This window comes from Sinocyclocheilus anshuiensis, unplaced genomic scaffold (assembly GCF_001515605.1).
Source record: "Sinocyclocheilus anshuiensis isolate Anshui unplaced genomic scaffold, SAMN03320099.WGS_v1.1 scaffold235, whole genome shotgun sequence".
Lineage (NCBI taxonomy): Eukaryota > Metazoa > Chordata > Actinopteri > Cypriniformes > Cyprinidae > Sinocyclocheilus > Sinocyclocheilus anshuiensis.
Genome location: NW_015552562.1, coordinates 1528488 through 1547359, shown reverse-complemented (window position 1 = coordinate 1547359; position 18872 = coordinate 1528488). Strand labels below are relative to the sequence as shown.

At 39.7% G+C, this 18872-nt stretch overlaps 1 protein-coding gene across 2 annotated transcripts in view; it reads left to right on the top strand.

Annotated features, from left to right (window-relative positions):
• Positions 1–8911: 8911 nt before the first annotated feature.
• LOC107664743 (peroxisome proliferator-activated receptor gamma coactivator 1-beta-like) overlaps positions 8912–18872 on the top strand; it is a 46588-nt gene continuing 36627 nt past the window's right edge. For both annotated transcript variants that reach the window (XM_016455390.1, XM_016455389.1), the window contains exon 1: positions 8912–9444. In XM_016455390.1, coding sequence (XP_016310876.1) covers positions 9364–9444 — 81 coding nt within the window. In that variant the 5' untranslated portion in view covers positions 8912–9363. The remainder of the gene's footprint in view (positions 9445–18872) is intronic.

The following is an 18872-nucleotide window of genomic DNA, read 5'->3' as shown; positions in this document are numbered from 1 at the left end:
TTCCAAGTCACAGAGGCTGTATGGTGTGGAGGACAGCGGAGAACTTGGCAGTCTTCAATATCACAGCACTTGCGCCGAATGAACGCTGTCCTTGGATCCCCTCAGAGGAATAATAAATAATGACGATGCCACGCCAGTCACCCTAGTATTAATTCAAATAACAAAAAAAAAAGGGGGAGAGGAAAAAGAGAAAAGGAGAAAGATACAATTCAACTGTAGACATACCGTAAAATGGTTTGAATTATGCATACAATAGTTTGACAATAGAAGCTGTTCCAAGATGCTTTCTTATGGGTAATTTCTAAGCATTGCACATATTCTTTGTGGAAAAGGCAATCCCAGAATGCAATGTGAAAAAAAATACATTTATATATTAAAAAAAAAAAAAAGTGGTTTGATAATCATTATTTTGTTAATTATAATGTATGTACTAATTCAAAAGAAAAGTATCAATAAAAACAACATTATAAGCAAATATTTTCTTTTGCTATATTTTAGAGTATTGCCATTAGCTTAGCAGCTATAAATCAGGATGCTTTTCTGTTTCTGTGTCTAAACCTGTAGTATTTGAGAGTAAAATAAATCACATTAGCTGCATTTGCATTTGTTGTTCAGAGCCTGAAATAAATATACATACAGCATCTTGCACGGAAAAACACAAAAGTGAAGAAGAATGATGGCATGCACAGACAGTTGACTTTTTGTGTGTTGTTCTGTTCCTTTGATTCTAATTTTTGCTTTCCCTTGTTTTCTTGCAGATATCTGGGACATCACAAAGCTTGACTAGTGAAAGGTGATGTAAACACAGTCTTTCTTGGCACACATGCTCTTTACACATAGTCTCTTTCAAATGCTATTTTATACTTATTTTATCATTTCTAAGAATGCGTACTGCTTTGAAATTTGATAAGTATTCAATTACACTGCAGATAAACTCCAGTTTTACAGTTCTTGAAAAAGGATGGGCCGGATTCTCTATCACAGTGACCAGAGGTCAATTAACCTGCTTAAAGACAAGTCTCAAGTACCTCTGTGGGAACAGAAATTGAAAACAATAATGTCTGATAAGATAGACTGTTCTTAATTCGATGTTTAATATCAAGTCTGTATCCATCATGTTTCATTGGACCAAAAAGAGAGACCGCAGAATTATGTTACTGTGTTATTCTTGACGAGAGAGAGACAGGAAGATGAATGTATCTACTATAGTAATAGATGACCACGTCTGCGTTGCAAGGGTGATCTTGCCTAAACCTGCTGCACTTCCTCCTCCTCCGCTGATGAATCAGGATTCACTTCCTTGTCTTGTGGGAATGTTTTGTCATAGACTTGTCTCAGCCTGATTGATTCTCACACTCCCCTCAGGAGGGAAAATCCTACTTCCCTCGTATTCTGGCTTTTTGGCTTTGCTTTTATGAAATGGCCAGGTTTTGCTATTGCATTTTTGTGCTAGCTTTGTTTTTGGGTTGCGGATTTTTCAGTGGGTCATGTGCTTTATAATCTTTGTGTAATTGCAAAAGCTCTCATCTCATAGCAGCAGGTCACAGAAAAGTAAGTCTTTGCTTCAGTGGGAGTATGCAATGCGCTGTAGGTACAGTTTAAGACTAATCCTTATCTGTTTTCTTTCAGTTTTATTAGCATCATTCTTTCCCCCAACTCTCCTCTCTCTTCTTTCCTCACAACTCATCTTACTTTTCCACCGGCCAAGCCCCCAAACTCTCTGGCCAACTGGAAAGGAGAACAGCAAGGGGTTTAAGGTCAGAGGATGTACCTTAACTGATGAGCAAAAACACATTAATTACGTTGCGATGGCTGACCGGGCAAAATTAACCGATCATCCCCCTACCCTTCGGAGCTGTGCTTACATTAAGCAGACTTTGTAAGCTGGTGTTCTGGTCCACCTCCAACAACAGCTGTTAAGAGAGACACACAGAGGAAATCAAAGACACTGACATTGCATAAGACGTTTTTCCCCATATGCAGAAACGAGAATAGTGACCCATTCCTAATTTCAGTAGTATTCTCAATGAAGCAAAACATCTATGTTCCACTTAAGGGATACGCATATACACTGAATCCCAATGGAAACCCCATCAGTTTGTCGGTTTGATGAGTAATTCTGTCTGCTGGAAGACTGTTCTGTGTTAATAAAGTTGCTGAGGGTACGGCACTTGACAGCATGTGGGCATGTAAGCGTCGTGGCATCCTGATAAAAGATGAACGGCTTTGTTTTGGTTGTCAAGGATTATCCAAGTCACATGAGATGGTAATGCAGAGACTAAATATAAGTTATAAGATATTTTAAACAGCATGGAGTTGGAGCTTACCCAATGGCCTCAATCAAGTGTCAAAATCTTGTTTCATCATCACAGCAAAAGGGGTTATGAAGAAGCTAGTCGTAGCAGTCAGAAATGTACGGGAGGAAAGATCATCTTTAGGGAAAAGCTCATCTGTGAAGCCTCTTACGTAACAGTTATGAAAGAATCCATGATTCCCATCCTTGGTCTGAGTTAAATGCTGCAAGTAAGTCACGTTTACACGCAATAATCATCATTGCTGCAAATGCATTGTTGACCTTTCCAGAGATGCTTCCGTCTGCATTTATATTTAGCTCCATTTTCCTGCTTGGTGAGCACAAGGTGGAATGAAGTGAGTTGTAGCTGTTGTATAATCCCTGTATGACTAACCACTGCAGCAAGGATTGGACCAAGAGCATCATTCTGAAAGAGGAAGCCTGCAAACCCAGTCACCACCTAACCGTCCACTTTTTAAATACCATTCACAATCAGACAAATAGCCTTGTGCGTGATTCAATTACCTACGGATTCAGCACCAAGGGAGTGTGCTTTTGTGATAAGACGGTGGGGTTATCGGGGCCTGCGTCTCTTGGCTCCTATGTGGCAGAGAAATGCAGAGAGTCAGTTCCCTCCATCAATCTGCAGTTATACTGTTGGGACTGGCTCAAAGCGACCAAGCATTTGGGTAATCACTGGCTATTGTGTGGAATTCATTTGCATATAGTCCATTTTTGCTAAATGTGTTTGAAAGTGTGAGACTGTGAGTGATGTGATCCTACTGCTCAGTCATGAGCAAAGCGAAATTGGTGTGAATGTCACATGTGGAGAGAAACTCCCTTTGCTCTGTTTATAATTCTCCATCATGTAAATGTCAAGCTATGCCTATGATATCTCCAGATATGCCCCCGGGCTTCCAAAGATTGCATAAATGTTAAAAACCCATCTTCCTCCCATTCTTGCCTGCTACTCCATCTATCCTCTTTCTGAGGTGACAGTCTATCAAACTCATATAATGTCCTTCAAAAAGCACATTATGCATCCTGGTGCTTTATAGAACACTTCAATGTGGGCTCTCTCATGCGGTGCGCTCATATATGTGTGTGCCTCTGCTTGTATCCAAGAGCTTGCAATTCAAGGTCTTCCTTCTCATTGAACAGGATCAATGTTTATGACTCTGATTGTTAAGCATTTTCCCAATATTTCTAAACGTGGTTGTCACTGAGCTTGTGAAATTGTGCTGTCGGGATTAGAGCACCAAGAGTCCCTCTTGGTGCTCATGGCCATAAATCAACACGTCTCAGGGGAGACAGAGTAACGTAGCGCTGGGCCGTACGGAGCGAGAATGGAGGAACACTAGACTGCACATTGGTTCCAATACTAATCTGGCCTACTTTGGCTGGGCGGCATCTGGCTGTGTGCGCAGCGTTTCAGCAGGTGGGCTATCAGCACAGACTATAGCTTAACCTTTCCCATGGCCTGATAACACTAGATCCCCCACAAAACAAAGACCCAGCTGAGACCCAAATCAACCTTGTGTGATGTGACCATTTCAAAATGGCAGGCAGTTAACATGTGCATGTATAAGGATAACATGTATGCCAGTCGATAAAGGCATCTGCCAAATGTCTAATTGTTACAACACTGCCACTAAAACACACTAGCAATCCAGTCCAGAAGGGTCTTGTTCCAGTCACTTGTATCCATTGGAAAGGAAACCCTGGTCTGGGAAATTTCATACTCATTAATTTTTAATTGCTTGGGTGGACAACAGACCAAAGGGAGGCCTTACTAGATAACTCAGATGGCACCTTGTTAGGAGACCGAATCTGTCAGATCCTGATAGGCTATGACGGGCATCTCTTTTTGGACGCTACCCCGCAGCTGTCCAAAACTGTCAGCAACTCTCAAAAGGACACCAGGCCTAAGAGCTTTATCTCAGTGTCACACTGCTTTCCAGTGGTTTGCAGCAATGGCGTCAACCATTCCTACCCATATTGATGCAAGGCATGGTAATAACTCAGCCGCTGCAACAGCCATCTTCTTTTCTGCAAACGGGCATAAGTGTAAATAGAGCATGTAGGTGGGGAGATGCCGGTTGCAGCAGTTTGGTAAATGCATAATTTACATTGAATTTCGGCACTTTGCACACAGCCTAATTCACAAACACACTACATTAGAATAGCAAAAGTTGTGAAGGCGTTGATGGGTGTGTCTTTGAAGACTCTTGTAGGTTTAGTGATGGAATGCCACCCATGCGGCAGTGTACACACATGCTGTGATGACTAAGGCTCAGACACTCTCAAACCAATGCACATGGCCCTGCAGGTCACTCGCCCACAGACCCCAGACAGAAAAAGCCTCTATCCTTTGTCCAATGCAACCCCTTGTTTTGATATGCGCTAGAATAATGGAGAATTCCAGATAGTTCAGGTCAAAGATAAAAGTGAAGCATTTGGTCTGAGGATTCAAGCTTCTTGAACAAAACTTCCATTTTGGCTTTCACCTATTTCCAGAAGACAGATTTCTAAAACATCTTGTTTTTCCCCATTCAACTTAAAACACAGAATGTGAATTCTGCTAAGGAAGAGATCTATCATTTATTTGTATAAACGTATGCTGTAGTAGAGGGTTTTTGTGTGTGTGCGTGTACTCAAGATCAATATACACCACAACAGAGATGTTGCATCGTTTTAAGTCAATATTTCAGACATATTTCACTCAACTAAGGTTTGGTTAGTCAAATACAAGATCATATGGTATTTGTTGTTGCTTTTTCAGGTACTACACCTATGCACAGTTAATGGGTGCTCTATTATTTGTAATATATTTTAGCCATAAATACTAATATCTAAAATTCTAATATAGGCTATATTTATATCCAGGAATATCTGATTATATTTATTTTTTCAGAATTAACCTACATGGCAAAAAGAATGTTTTTACTGGTTGGTAAGATGTATTTGTATCAATATACTGTAGGTCTCTATATATATCTCCCACATACATGCACCTACACACTGGTAGTATCTTACACTTTATTGACATGCTGTCCTTACTCCTTATATATTTAAAATGAATATTTATGGAAAAATGTCATCTGCCTGGTCAAATTGTTTGTCACCTTTGCTCTTGGGTGTTTTTGTAAGATTAGACGGTTTTCCTTTCAACTTTCACCTGTGCAATCATCCTTGTCTTTTCATCTAATTGACACAGCAAGCATAAGCACTATGCATGGTCAGGCACCGGCAGTGAAAAAGGGAGTCATGTGACGAGCAGGCACGTGTTTGCTTGGGGAAGCGAGTCTCTAAATGCAGCCTGCTTTACTCTACTCACTCCTTCTCCTACTATGCACAGAGACAGGAGGAGCTCTGGCCAATCACAGCGTGTTCTGCTTGCATGCTTTGCATATCCGTTGTGTCCCGGGCATTTCCTCCAATCACGACCCAGCTTTTTTTGAACTATGCCTTGAGTTCAGATTGCTTGTAACTGCTGCATACACAGTGGCACATTCTGCCAGTTAGACTTTACCCTTCAGGATGTAATGAAGTCACATATTTCTGAAGTTAAATGCTCCAGTAGTTCTGAAGTAGGATCAACTTGCTTTTCTGAGGTGCTGAGAGCATAATCTTAGCAGTGTTCACATTCCCAATTTAGCTAAAGAAAACAAAAAAATATCAACAATATGCAATATACAATTTATATATATGTTATGTATTATATTAAGTTATATTATATATGATCAAGTTATTTAAGTTTTGACAAACATTTTGAATATACAGTATATAATATAATATATAATACATGGTGGATCTCCTGTAACTGATACTTAATCGTATTACTGAATCTACTGACAGGACTGAATAAACACGGCATTGTTTGTCTCTAACACTCTGTCAGTGGAGTTTGAAGTGCAACATCAGCTCAGCAGGATGTCTGCTGTGACTTATCTGACCAGCTGATGATCATTCTTCACATACAAGGTGTAAGTACTTGGCCATTTGTTTTCATGGACACAACTGTTAAGATGCTAAAATAGCTCAGTCTCGGCAAAATGAAGAGTGTTTGATGTTGTCTTCAGAAGTTACACGCTGTCAGGAAACACGCTGGCTTTAGTTGCCTGCATTTTCTTATCCAAGGTTTTTTAAGGTTTTTTATTCTTAGAAAATTCAAGTAAACAATAATGAGATGAGGAATAAGAAGGCCACTAAACACTAAGATGCAGTCGTAATTGCGAGTATAGAATATATGGTAACACTTTAGTTTAGGGTCCAGTTCTCACTATTAACTAGTTGCTTATTAGCATGCATATTACTAGCATAATAGCTGTTTATTAGTATTTATAAAGCATTTATTAATGCCTTATTCTGCATGACCATATTTTAAATCCGTTAATCCTACCCCACACCTAAACTTAACTATTAATAAGCAGCAAATTAGAAGTTTAATTAAGTCATAGTTAATAGTGAGAACTGGTCCCCAAACTAAAGTGTGACCGAATATATTTCACAATTAACATATTGTGTATTAAGTCAATACCACGATAGGCCATTTTCAAAACTTCAGGGCTCTGAAAGTTTCATTCTGAAACTGAACCCAGTGTTCCTGCATGACAATATGTCGCAACAGTCCTCGGTGCATTAGTAAGTGTGCTCTTTGGTTTGTTTTCTCTCAGAGTGCTGTCCATTCACACAGAAGCGCCCATTAAATCACCTTCCAGCCATAAAGCACAGAGACACGCATGCACTCAAACACCATCAACATGCTCTCCCACTGGTGGTAGCAAACAAAAACATGAAAAAAAGCATCATGCATGCTTCAATGTCGGAAAATAATGTGTGAATTCTATTGATTGCTGTCCTTGGACAACTGTAGCTGAAGGCACAATGTTGTTGACCTCCATACATCAGGGCATAATCAATGAAATGATATGACTGATGAAACAGACTCTTCTCTTGACTGATAACTCCAACATAAAACCAAGTCCTCCAGTCTGACAGCTGTCAGAGACACCCACCAGACGCTCAGGGCTGTCAAATCCCTTCAGTGACCTTTCACACTCTTATGGAAGGTGGGCTTGTTGGCTTAAGTAACAATCTTGAAGATCAGCTCTGAATGTCACTGGAAGTTTTTGATGCAACTGTCGTTCCACTTTAATTCCCTCTACATGTATCTTTTTATTATATATATATTTTTTTGCTTTAAGAATTAGCGCAATCTGTTTATCGATCAAGCATCTAAGGGCATGCATAGGATTTTTTTATACAGTGTGTTTTCAAAGAGGCAAACTTTCATTCTGACCTCAAACATTCAAACAGCATGCATTTGGTCGATAGCCAGTAGGCAGCACACAGTTCAATAGACTGATGTGACCTTGGGGTAATTTCAGATTCGACTGAGAAATTGTAATGGTCCTTCAAGGGCTTGTCAATTTAAATGCATTGGATTTGCACACCATTCAAACAATTTAAAATCTATAAGATTTGTCTTCGTGAATCAAATATAGGATGGTTTCTAGCAGACTTGCCTCTTCTCTTTACTAACACTCAACTGGTGATTTCTGGGATGTCACTCTGAATGGAATGACTTCAGTTAAGCATCTCGATTCATGATAAAGTACTAAGGTTACTTGAAGCGCTCCAAATCCCCACATCATAGTGAAAGTCTGTGAGTGACTGTAGGAAAACTGCACTTGACAAGAGCAGCCAATCAATGCGTCTGCTGATTAGAGAGTAATTACCCTAATTGTTTACATAGATTGTAATGTGTTACTCATATATCAAACTTTATCACCATAACAAGCTTTGATTTTGATCTAGGTCCAGGCCTAAAGTCAGCAGTGCACCTGCTTTTTATCTATCATTATTTTATTTAATTATTGTAGTTCTAGGGTTAGATTTAGATAAGCTAAATTTTTCCTCAAGTCAAGTCACCTTTATTTAAATAGCACTTGTAACAATACAGATTGTGTCAATAATGCAAAAGGACAATGGATGTCATCATCCTGCTCAGTTCAGTTTAAATAGTATCTGTGCAATCAAGTCGACGATGTCGCTGGAAAATAAGTGTCCCCAACTAAGCAAGCCAGAGGCGACAGCGGCAAAGAACCAAAACTCCATCGGTGACAGAATGGAGAAAAAACCTTGGGAGAAACCAGGTTCAGTCAGGGGGCCAGTTCTCCTCTGGCCAGACGAAACCAGCAGTTCAAGTCCAGGCTGCAGCAGAGTCAGATTGTGCAGAGGACTCAACTGGTTCATGTGGTCTTGCCCTGGTGGCCATCTAGGAGACAAGGTCTTCACTGGGGATCTCAAGATAAAGGGTCAAAAGTAGCACATTTTTACTACTACTACTACTACTACTACTACAAATAATAATAATATGACAATATTTGCAGTGGCCAGTTGTAATATATAATTCTGATAGGCTTATATAATAATTGATTAAATGTAATAATGGCTAATAAGATGCACATGGTTGTTAAATCAAACAAGCACTCAAATAATAAAATATTAATAATACATTTAAATTATACAAAGTTTTTACTATGATTAACAAAGCTGTCTTTGGAGCAAACTGTATTTCTGTTAACGGGCCAACCAAGCATAAATATTGGCTGATGTTTAGATTTTGGGCACCATAAGCAGCATGCCCAGAAAATAATGCTCGGTTGTGTTTACTGCATTGTGCATATAAGGAGATACTATAGTAAAGGATGCAACCACATACACTATTACCTGCACAAAGCATGGACTTTAGACATCATGAACTAGCATCATAAATGAGTCATAGACACTGTAATCTAGACAGCAGGTTCAGTTACAGTTGGGAACATGCATCCTGCACCTAGTCTCGACATCCTTCTTCAGCCACCACCAACCTGTGTTTAACCCACCTGCACCTTCAAATAATTCACTTTTTTCTGCTGTTTTACTTAACCCAGCCATGATTATGATTGGGAAGCACTGAGGCACCTCAGCACACTGCCCTCGGTCGGTTAGAGATCATCACTGCACGCGGGGAGAGGAGTATAGCAGCGCTCTCTGGCTCCTCTCATCTCATTCTCTAGAAGATGGCGGACTGCGCTTCACTGTTAGATGAGGAGCTCTCTTCATTTGTCTTCAATTACTTGACTGAAAACTCCGGCAGCCAGGTAAGCCATGCACCATTTCTGATAGAGCAGAAGCGTGGCTGTTTTCCCCCGGGTGTGTTTTTGCACGTTACTGTCTGTGGCGCGATATACTCGCATCATTTCATCGATGCTGTCAGAGCGTGTCAGCCGGCGTCTGGAGTCCCTGACGTCTGCGCTTCACGTGGAGCTCACAGGAAATTATGCATATACGCGAAAAGCGACTTGCACAAGAATATTGTACAGATAATCGTTCTGTTGAAGTCTGCTTTCGAGGGCTAGCGATTAGGGGAAGGTTAGTAAGTTCTCAAGCGGAATAGAATGAGTTCAAATGTGTTCATCAGTTTGCCAAAAATCACACCAATTTCCCGGTGTGTGTGTGTGTGTGTGTGTGTGTGTGACACACGTGGGTGCTCTGGTGAACTTGACTTTAAGTTGCTTGCTGGTCCCTTGTAGTTTTAATATATAACGAAAGCGCTCTGATTCCGTACGAGTTCATTGCGAGGCAGATGAAAAGTAATATAGATCAAGTAAACTGAGGGTTTTTCAGATGTGTATTTTCTCAGGCTTTAGGCTATGCATTGCGTAATTATTCGTCGGTGCAGATGTTACTACTATTAACGCACTATTCATACCTGGCCTGCTTTTTTTTTTTTTTTTTAGATGAGCTGTTAAAAAAGCTGTAAACCTAATGCATTAAGTCACTTATAAAGTTGAGAAACTGATACGCAGCGCAGTAGGCCTATGTATACATATATCTGTACACTATAGTGTAGAGATCGGAACTCTTGCTCAATTGACGAAATGTATTGTTTTCGTAAGCGTTTGCGTAACTTACAAAACGAGCTTGATGCTAATTAGAGGTAGTCAAACGATCTTTGCGTCAGTGTGTGCTGTTGTTGATATTAATAAATAAACGCTGTGCATTCTGCACTTTCGTGCTTGTCATGTCAAACAGGCTGTTGTCGCACCGCAAAGTGTTTTATAGATACAATACGCGTAGAATAGGGAGTTACAACAATACAACAAAGCCTAACGTTACTTTGAAACATACAGATACTTCATCGCTGGAACGATACACTTAGGAGAAAGATGAGGTTAATAAGAATACATTAATTTATTATTTCAAATTCAAAAACTGCCACATGCTGGTAGTTAAAGTATCAATTGTGTATCATAAATTAAATAGTCAGTTGTGCATGTTTACAAATCGCGCTCCGTTTACTTTGTGTCAGGTGTCACTGAAAGGTGGACGACTGGTTTTCAGACTTCTTAAAACATGTGAACGCTGTGAGGAAACGCTCGCTGCTGTTTGTCCTTTGTCCTTGTGTCAGCGAGAATATTGTAAGCGCTGTAAATGTGCTTGAGCTCGCTGTCTGGTCAGTGTAATAGTACTCCATCCTCGTGACTGGAGTTACAGAGCACAGTTACTGCAGTCATGTGCTCTTCGCCGTTGAACGTAGTAAAATGAGCTGGAGGCGGGGCCATTACGCGCTTGCATGTGACTGACTGACTGACTGCCTGACTGCGCAAAGTGGAGCAGCTCAGACCACGACTAATAATTCACCATCCACTGTAGGTGCATCGCACCTTTTCGATGTATAAACCGTATTTATATTCATGCACAAAATTGCCATTCGTCCCGGAACGTATTCGAGGATTTAGATTGTATATTTAATCTGCCAAATTCCCTATCCAGTAGTATTCCCTGTTTTGTATTGCGCGGAGAAATGTAAAGAGCATCTCCCACTTATTACACTGCTGTTGTTACCAGATAATTAAGTAGAATATAGAGTATTGATTTTAATTGACAAAGAATATTGATTTGAGTTTAAATTATTGTATGAGGTGTAACAGAATTGAGATAAATATTGATTTGCGATCATGTCCGGTTGTTACACGTATTAAATGGTTGCAATTATTTATCAATGTGATTAAAACGAGTAAGAATATTTGGCTGCAGAATGCTGTGATTGACCAATCAGAATGAAGAGCTGTGCAATAAAGGCTAATTGTAGATTGTTCCACTGTATTTACTTGAAGTTCACTCAAATATCACTTTTAAAAAAGTGCATTTTCCAAGATTGTTGGCTGATGCTGAAAATGTCAGAATGGTCAAATAGCAGCCAATTAATGGGCCTGTCCTATGGGGAAAAAAAATATTTTCATTGCATTCCAGTTTCAGTTCCCCCCTCACTGCATCCTTACATTCTGCTGTTGACATTTACACATTCATTGCATAAAATCGGAACATTTTAAGGTTTTGAAATCCATCACACTGCACACGGCACTGCAGTACTATGTGTTCAGCTTTCGTGATATGGGCTGAGTCACCTAACTTGACAGAGTCAGGCAAATGTATTTACACCATGAAATGAGTCCCTCCACCCCCAGCTCCTGTCAGTCAGCTGTGCCTCCCCTCATTTCCACTCATAATTTTATGCTCGTTTGAAATCATAAATATGCAGGGTTGACATGGTCTTTACAGCGAGTTCAGACAGTTGACTCTGTGTCTGCTTGTTTACTGAAGCATTTTCTCTATCATTTGCCTTATCGCTGTGAAGTCGAATCAGCGGCAATGAAATGATGCTTTAGATGTTCTGGTTGGAATTCACTTGACATCAGATTTGAAGAAATTGCACATTTGTAGTCTATTAATTTGAAATCCACTGAGAGCGAGAGGAAAACGAGATACCATAAAACATCACAGGAATATAATTTGATTTGGTTTTCACAGAAAGGCTGAAGCTCTGGCTCAATAAATTGGCTGCAGCCTCTGGATCGTCAGTTTAGAATCAGCGGCAATGAAATGATGCTTTAGATGTTCTGGTTGGAATTCACTTGACATCAGATTTGAAGAAATTGCACATTTGTAGTCTATTAATTTGAAATCCACTGAGAGCGAGAGGAAAACGAGATACCATAAAACATCACAGGAATATAATTTGATTTGGTTTTCACGCTTTACCTCCGAATGTGGCTCAATAAATTGGCTGCAGCCTCTGGATCGTCAGTTTATGTTTTGCTCTTTTCACTCCAATTGCTTTACAGCGCTGTCTCATTCCTTGCTCAGGGTGCACTTGTATTTATTAGAAGGGCTTTTTCCTCTCCTGAAGCCCCAGAGGTCCATCATCTGGCTCCTCCATCTCTCTTTGGGGACGTGAGGAAGTCTGGGAATGCTCTGTAACAGATCAATGTCAATTTCAGACTGAAAGGGATAGACTGTGGAAAGACAGGGCCTTGATATCAATAATGCACCCATACTAATCCATCATCAGCTAAGAGCTCAACTGGCATCAAAGGTTAAAAAACCCTTTCATTGAGTTGTCTGGCCATGGGACCAAGGGTAGGATGTTTTCTGTAACTATAGTCCTCAGTCTGCTGTAACATAAACTCTCTTAAATAGATTATCTGGATGACGATCTATAGATGTACATTCACTTTAGTGTGGTCTGTAATTGACACCCATGTTCATTACATTAGCATTTATGTACACCGTTCTGCAGTAATGATTGTAGGGTCGTTCTCCCAAAAATAAGAAAAAAATCACATTGAGCACAACTCAGTGTGAATAAATGATCAGATTTTTCATTTTTGGATGAACTATCATTTTTGTTAGGGAAGCAGCCATTTAGTTTTATGCTATAGTTTCTCAGTCCACTATTATCACTTTGGATATGTCTTGGCTAATAGCTCTCATTTTTTAGAGACCGATTAAAGCTTTCACTGCATTTTTATGCAGTGTATCCCGGAGAAATGCCTCATGCCAGCATTATCATTTTGCTGTTGTTTTATATTACAGTATTAAGTCTCAGCAGTTGCATGCTCTTATTAAAGCTCAAGTGTCCTAATCTGACCTCAGCTGAAGAATAAAGAAGTTGCAACCTTTGTATTCTGGGACATAAGGTTATATCTTAATCTCCGAAGCACTCACATGGCACAGATTAGCGTGATATGTGTTTTGATTGGTCATGTAGTGTGCATGAGTTTAGTAGGGCAAATGCAGGAGCCATTTGCATGGTTGCAGGTTGGCCTGTATATTTGCAAGCTAAACAAAGTTGCAGGTGTGTTATTCTAATATCAAATCAACCCCCACCTGTACACTGTGTGAAAATAAAAGCACCGAAAGCTTTTTGTGTTAGATTCAGCCTCTCCTCTGGCGAGTGCATTTGGGGATTATATAACGCACACTGTGTACTTTTCGATTAAATGTACCTGACTATAAAACTCTAGATGTTCTTTATTATCTGGTCCCTGTCTTTAGATCTTATAGATGACACACACACATCCTAAGTGAGGCTGAGTGGTTTGGCTAAAAATTATATCTCAATATTTTTCAGCCTTTCAATGGTATTTGATAGCTTAGTTTTTATGTGTTTGCTCCAAAATGACTTAAAAGAGTCTCAAATGAATCGGAGTTTTGAATCAGTAGTCTGATCCACTAAATTGATTCAACCTTTCAACTCACTTACTGGCCAAATAAAAAGACTCGTTAAAATCATTGTTTTATTAACAATTGTGCTTAGTTTTATATCACCAGCAATCTGTGATTACATTTCTGATCTATTCTCTTTCATTTAGATAATGCAAGAACTGTGATGTATTCAGACACGTTGTTTTTCTGAAACTGTGTGTTAAGTTCTTTGTCTTAGATCAGATGCAGCAGAGAAAGCAGGTTTTGAATAGGAAGGGAGCGTACCAATCTTACCATAGCAACGTGACATCAAGGAAGGGCAAGCTCAGACTGGCAGGGACTCACAGTGGGCAAATGGGAACATGTAGGCATCAAAAAACACAAGTCTATGGCTGCTGTAGGTGTGTCCTGCTAGCCTACATTTTAAATATGCTGTAAATATTCTTCATATTCCTTGTCTATTTAGTCATTTTATACTGATTTGGTGGATACTAATTGGTGGTCATGTGGATTATTATATGATAATAATTAAGAGCGGTTATCAAGCAGCACCTAATGAATGACACAGGTATACAAAAGAATCAGCAGGATCATATGAACCCAGGAGAAAATCTTTAGAACAGCACTCCACTTATAAAGACTCTTTTCAACCCATCAATAAGCCTTAATTAATTTTGTTTGTATTCTTTCTGATGTAGATGCTGGACTTATGCAGGGTTTCAGAAACACCTTAAAGGGTTACTCCACCCCAAAATGAAAATTTTGTCATTAATCACTTACCCCCATGTCATTCCAATCCCGTAAAAGCTTAGTTCGTCTGACCTCTCTGACCCTCCCATAGACAGCAATGTAATTAACACGATCAACGTATACTGTATATTCTGTGTGATATAACACAGGATTTAAACAATATTAACAACACATTTTTTTTTTACGAAAGGATAACCCAACCTTTTGTTTAAGGATATCTAAGAGATACCAGATACATTCGTCTCCTCCGCGTCACCCTGATGCCATTTTGGAGAATATCCACTGAACTTAACAGTGTATGCTATTCTGTGTCAACCGCACCACACAGATACGTTGTTTTCGTTCAAATCAAAGCGTAAATAAACGTAGAAAACGTTTTACGCAAATTTGTGTTCCAGAGACGAACAAAGCTTTTACGGGTTTGGAACGACATGAGGGTAAGTGATTAATGACAACATTTTCATTTTGGGGTGGAGTAAACCTTTAAACGTGTCATGAAAGTGGTCCATACGTGAGATGCGGTACACGTAAATCTTATAGTCGTACAGTATAGACCACATTTATGATATAATTCATTTGTATCTTTAGCAATTTTAGCAATTTAAAAATATAAAAAAATGATTTTTTACACGGCACCCCTGCTCTCGACAGGCACCCCGGTTGGGAAACACTGCTCTAGGCCGCGGCTCACTCTAGGCCTCCGGCCTCCGCTCACTCAAGCCGGCCTCCGCACACTCAAGCTGGCTTCCGCAAACTCTAGGCCACAGCTCACTCTAGGCTTGATTTTCAGACCGATGAGCTTTGTAAAAATCGATGCGTTTCAGAAAGGCGGGGCATAGAGGAGAAACAATAATGTACAGTATGTGGAAAATTACGTGTTTTTGAACCTTAAACCACATAAACACATTTCATTACACCAGACACACAAAATAATATTCTTTTTAGCAGCATCATATGACCCCTTTAAGAGTAATTATGAATAATAAAGCTGTTTTGATGTTTGTCATTTGTTAATTAAGTGTATATATTCTTGGTTAACAGTTATCTGTATTTAAACAACAGGAATGGACCCACATCTGGTCTTTTTCATTTCACTGTGATGATTGAGTAACTAAGTGTAGATGTTTTTGCTGTGTCATACTGTAGTTCCATGTTTTATGTAATGTTAAAGCAGACTATGACAGAAACAACAATACACAGTGTTCCTTCACAGAATGTTCTGACTTGAGACAGTAACCAATCCAAAAGAGCCTGTTCATCGACTCCTGGTCCTTTTGTAATACAGCGAGCCCCTGACTCTCTCACCCTCTTGAAAACTTATAAGAAAACTTGAACTTGACACACTCCGTGACAATGACCTAATTCAAACCTTTGGTTTGGCAAGCTTTGCCCAGTTTTGACTGCTGTTCTGGAGATTGCCAGTCTTGGGCAATTTCAACTGTCTGTGTTAGTAGTTGAACTGCATGATCTTTATACACTGTCCATTTTATTCACCTTTCCATTCTCGCTCTGTGAACTGAACTTAAACTGATTCTAAGTCTCGTTATGGTGCCGCAGTAATTATTAGCACTCCACCCTGCTGTTTCACCGTAGTAAAAGAACCTGAACCCACGTCTCCGTCACATTCCGGTTTTTCAACGTGTTAAACGTGGGTACAAAAACTGTTTTGAAACACTAGCATTCCTTTCACTAGTGAGGACTTGCAAATGATTGGATTGTAGACACTCCCAAACAGGTATCAGAAATGTCTAAAGAGTGAGTGTTATGATGTAATTTGAGAAATGTGTGTGAAAGCAGGAACAGCATATAAATATAAATATTTATATTTATATTTTTATATATACACACACACACACACACATATATATATATACAATATATATATTTATATGCATACACACACAAACATATATATTAGGGCTGTCAAGTTTGTTTACATAATATTTGTGTGTGAATTGTGTATATTTGTTTATGTATATATGTATATAAATAAACACATATGCATGTATATAAGAAAAAAATTATATTCTTCTTAAATATACAGTACATGTATATGTGTTAATATATATATATATATATATGTGTGTGTGTGTGTACTTATATATACATAATAAATATAAACAATTCACACTCGTATATTATGTAAACACAAACTTTTATTTGAATGTGATTATTCATTTCTTCAGCCCTAATATGTGTGTGTGTGTGTGTGTGTGTGTGTGTGTGTGTGTGTGTGTGTGTGTGTGTTTGTGCCACTAATAAATAAATAATAAATTGTGAAGATGCCACTCCATCTGCGGCTTAGACAGCCCTTCTCAAACAGACAGAGTGAGATAAACTATGTAAGACAAGCTCTGGATACAGTAGTTGTTCATTGCCACAGGGCAAAATATTAGCAATCGCTAGAGAAAAGTCAGTTTTATTCTATGTCAAACACTTGAATTCTACCCACTATACAGAATGTGTTTCCCTCTTTTCCATTAGCCCTTTCATGTACTTTCGCAGTACTCTATGTGCTTTTCAGTCTCCCCTGATGCGGTGCAGCTGTGTGTGACCCTATTTCTAGACTCTGTGCCTGGACGAAAGCAGGAGTAATCTCAATGGGTTACATTAGCATTTTCATTACAGTCATTTGAATATTTGCTTTGCCTTTATGATACCACTGCACCAGATTCATGTGGAGGATTTGGTTAGAAGACGTCTATCAGGACCTAACGTCTAGAGGAGGTCAAACCCATGTCATTTTGGAACCTAAGTATGAAATATTAGGTGTTTACCAGATCTAAATTTAGTAATATGAAGTTTACATATTACACATGTCATATTTTCACATCATGGATGAAGCAGTAGTCTGAGTTCTTTCTCTCAGGAGGAAGACAAACATTGCTGGAGGTTCATGGAGGAAGTTAACCTGCCCGTGATGGGTTATTGATTTCTTTGAATGTATTTCCCTCAGGTTATTTCACCCAAAGAAAACAGTTCACCCTCAGACGCTCTTTTTGTGACAGGTCTCTAGAAATGTGTTTTCTTCTTTTCTTATAGATCTTCAGGCAGGCTTTGAAGATTTCACGATGCAAAATTTGTGTTGCAGATTCCCAAGCTACATCTCAGATTTTAATGGGAAACTATGCTTTCCTGTCGAATTCTCTGCTTTAAAGCGGAAATCCGAGTTTTTAAATGCCCACGGACTCTGGCAGCCAGCATGATGGCATACAAGAGCCCAATCACATGACACGGGACAGTTGCCAACTGGTGGTAGCTCATATAATCCTGGCTACTTAGAAGTCGGGTCATGGAGGGGTTGTAGTGATGGTCTTTCATGTGAATTGTACTGCTTTGTTTTGCTGGCGTCACAACAGAATTGTCTTTTGCTTTTGGAGTGACTGGAATGTTTTTGGGGTCGTCTCTTACGGAAGGGTCGTTAGGATGGGTGAGGCACACTAGAGTGTTTGTTTCTTCAAGACGCATAAGCCGGGAGTGTTGGGGACCTGAAGGAGTTTTCGTTCTCGCCTTCACAGGGCTGTCAACACTGGATGTCTGTACAGACTTAAAGACAACGCTAAAATTATTCTAATGAGCGTCTGTTTAAAAATATACGAGTATAAAAATGTATGTCTAATTGCATGGGCAGGAAGCGTCTGTGTGCAAATGAATGCTAAAAACGACACCCTGTTTTCCAATTGCACTTGACTCCTACAATTCCTGACGCCCACCAATTCACAATGACAGAAAGCCTAAAGATGTAAACTCCCACTCGCTTCCACAAATACGTCAAGTTGCTCTTAAGGTGACACAGAGCTTTCCCGGATGCAGCATCCGCGGTGCTGGCGGGGCTGTTTTGCTTTCATTACAGTGTGTAGCACACATTAATATGTAAAGCTTTACACAGGGGTTTGGTATCAGACACTGCTTTTCTTGCATTAAAAGCACATAGGGAGAAGAGAATAGACATGCACAGTTCACTGCTATCGGTGGAAGGTGCCTGAGGGAGCCATTAGTAGAATGGCTTGACTGTTAGTGACAGAGAAGATGTGCCCCAGAGGTCCACCTCAGCTGGGACCGACCGGAACACCGGTTGTACGCAGAGGACGACGACTAGTCAGTGCGGTGACGATTGGAGCTGTGGCTGGGTGTGGTAATCTGCTGATGAGTGGGGTGATATAGTAAAGCGGCCTTGGAGATGAATTACTCACAGGCCATTTCTACTCGCGTGGCACAAAGTCCCACAGGGCTTTCACAACACGACGCTGCTTTGAGTTTGCAACCACTCTTATCTCTTATATGGACG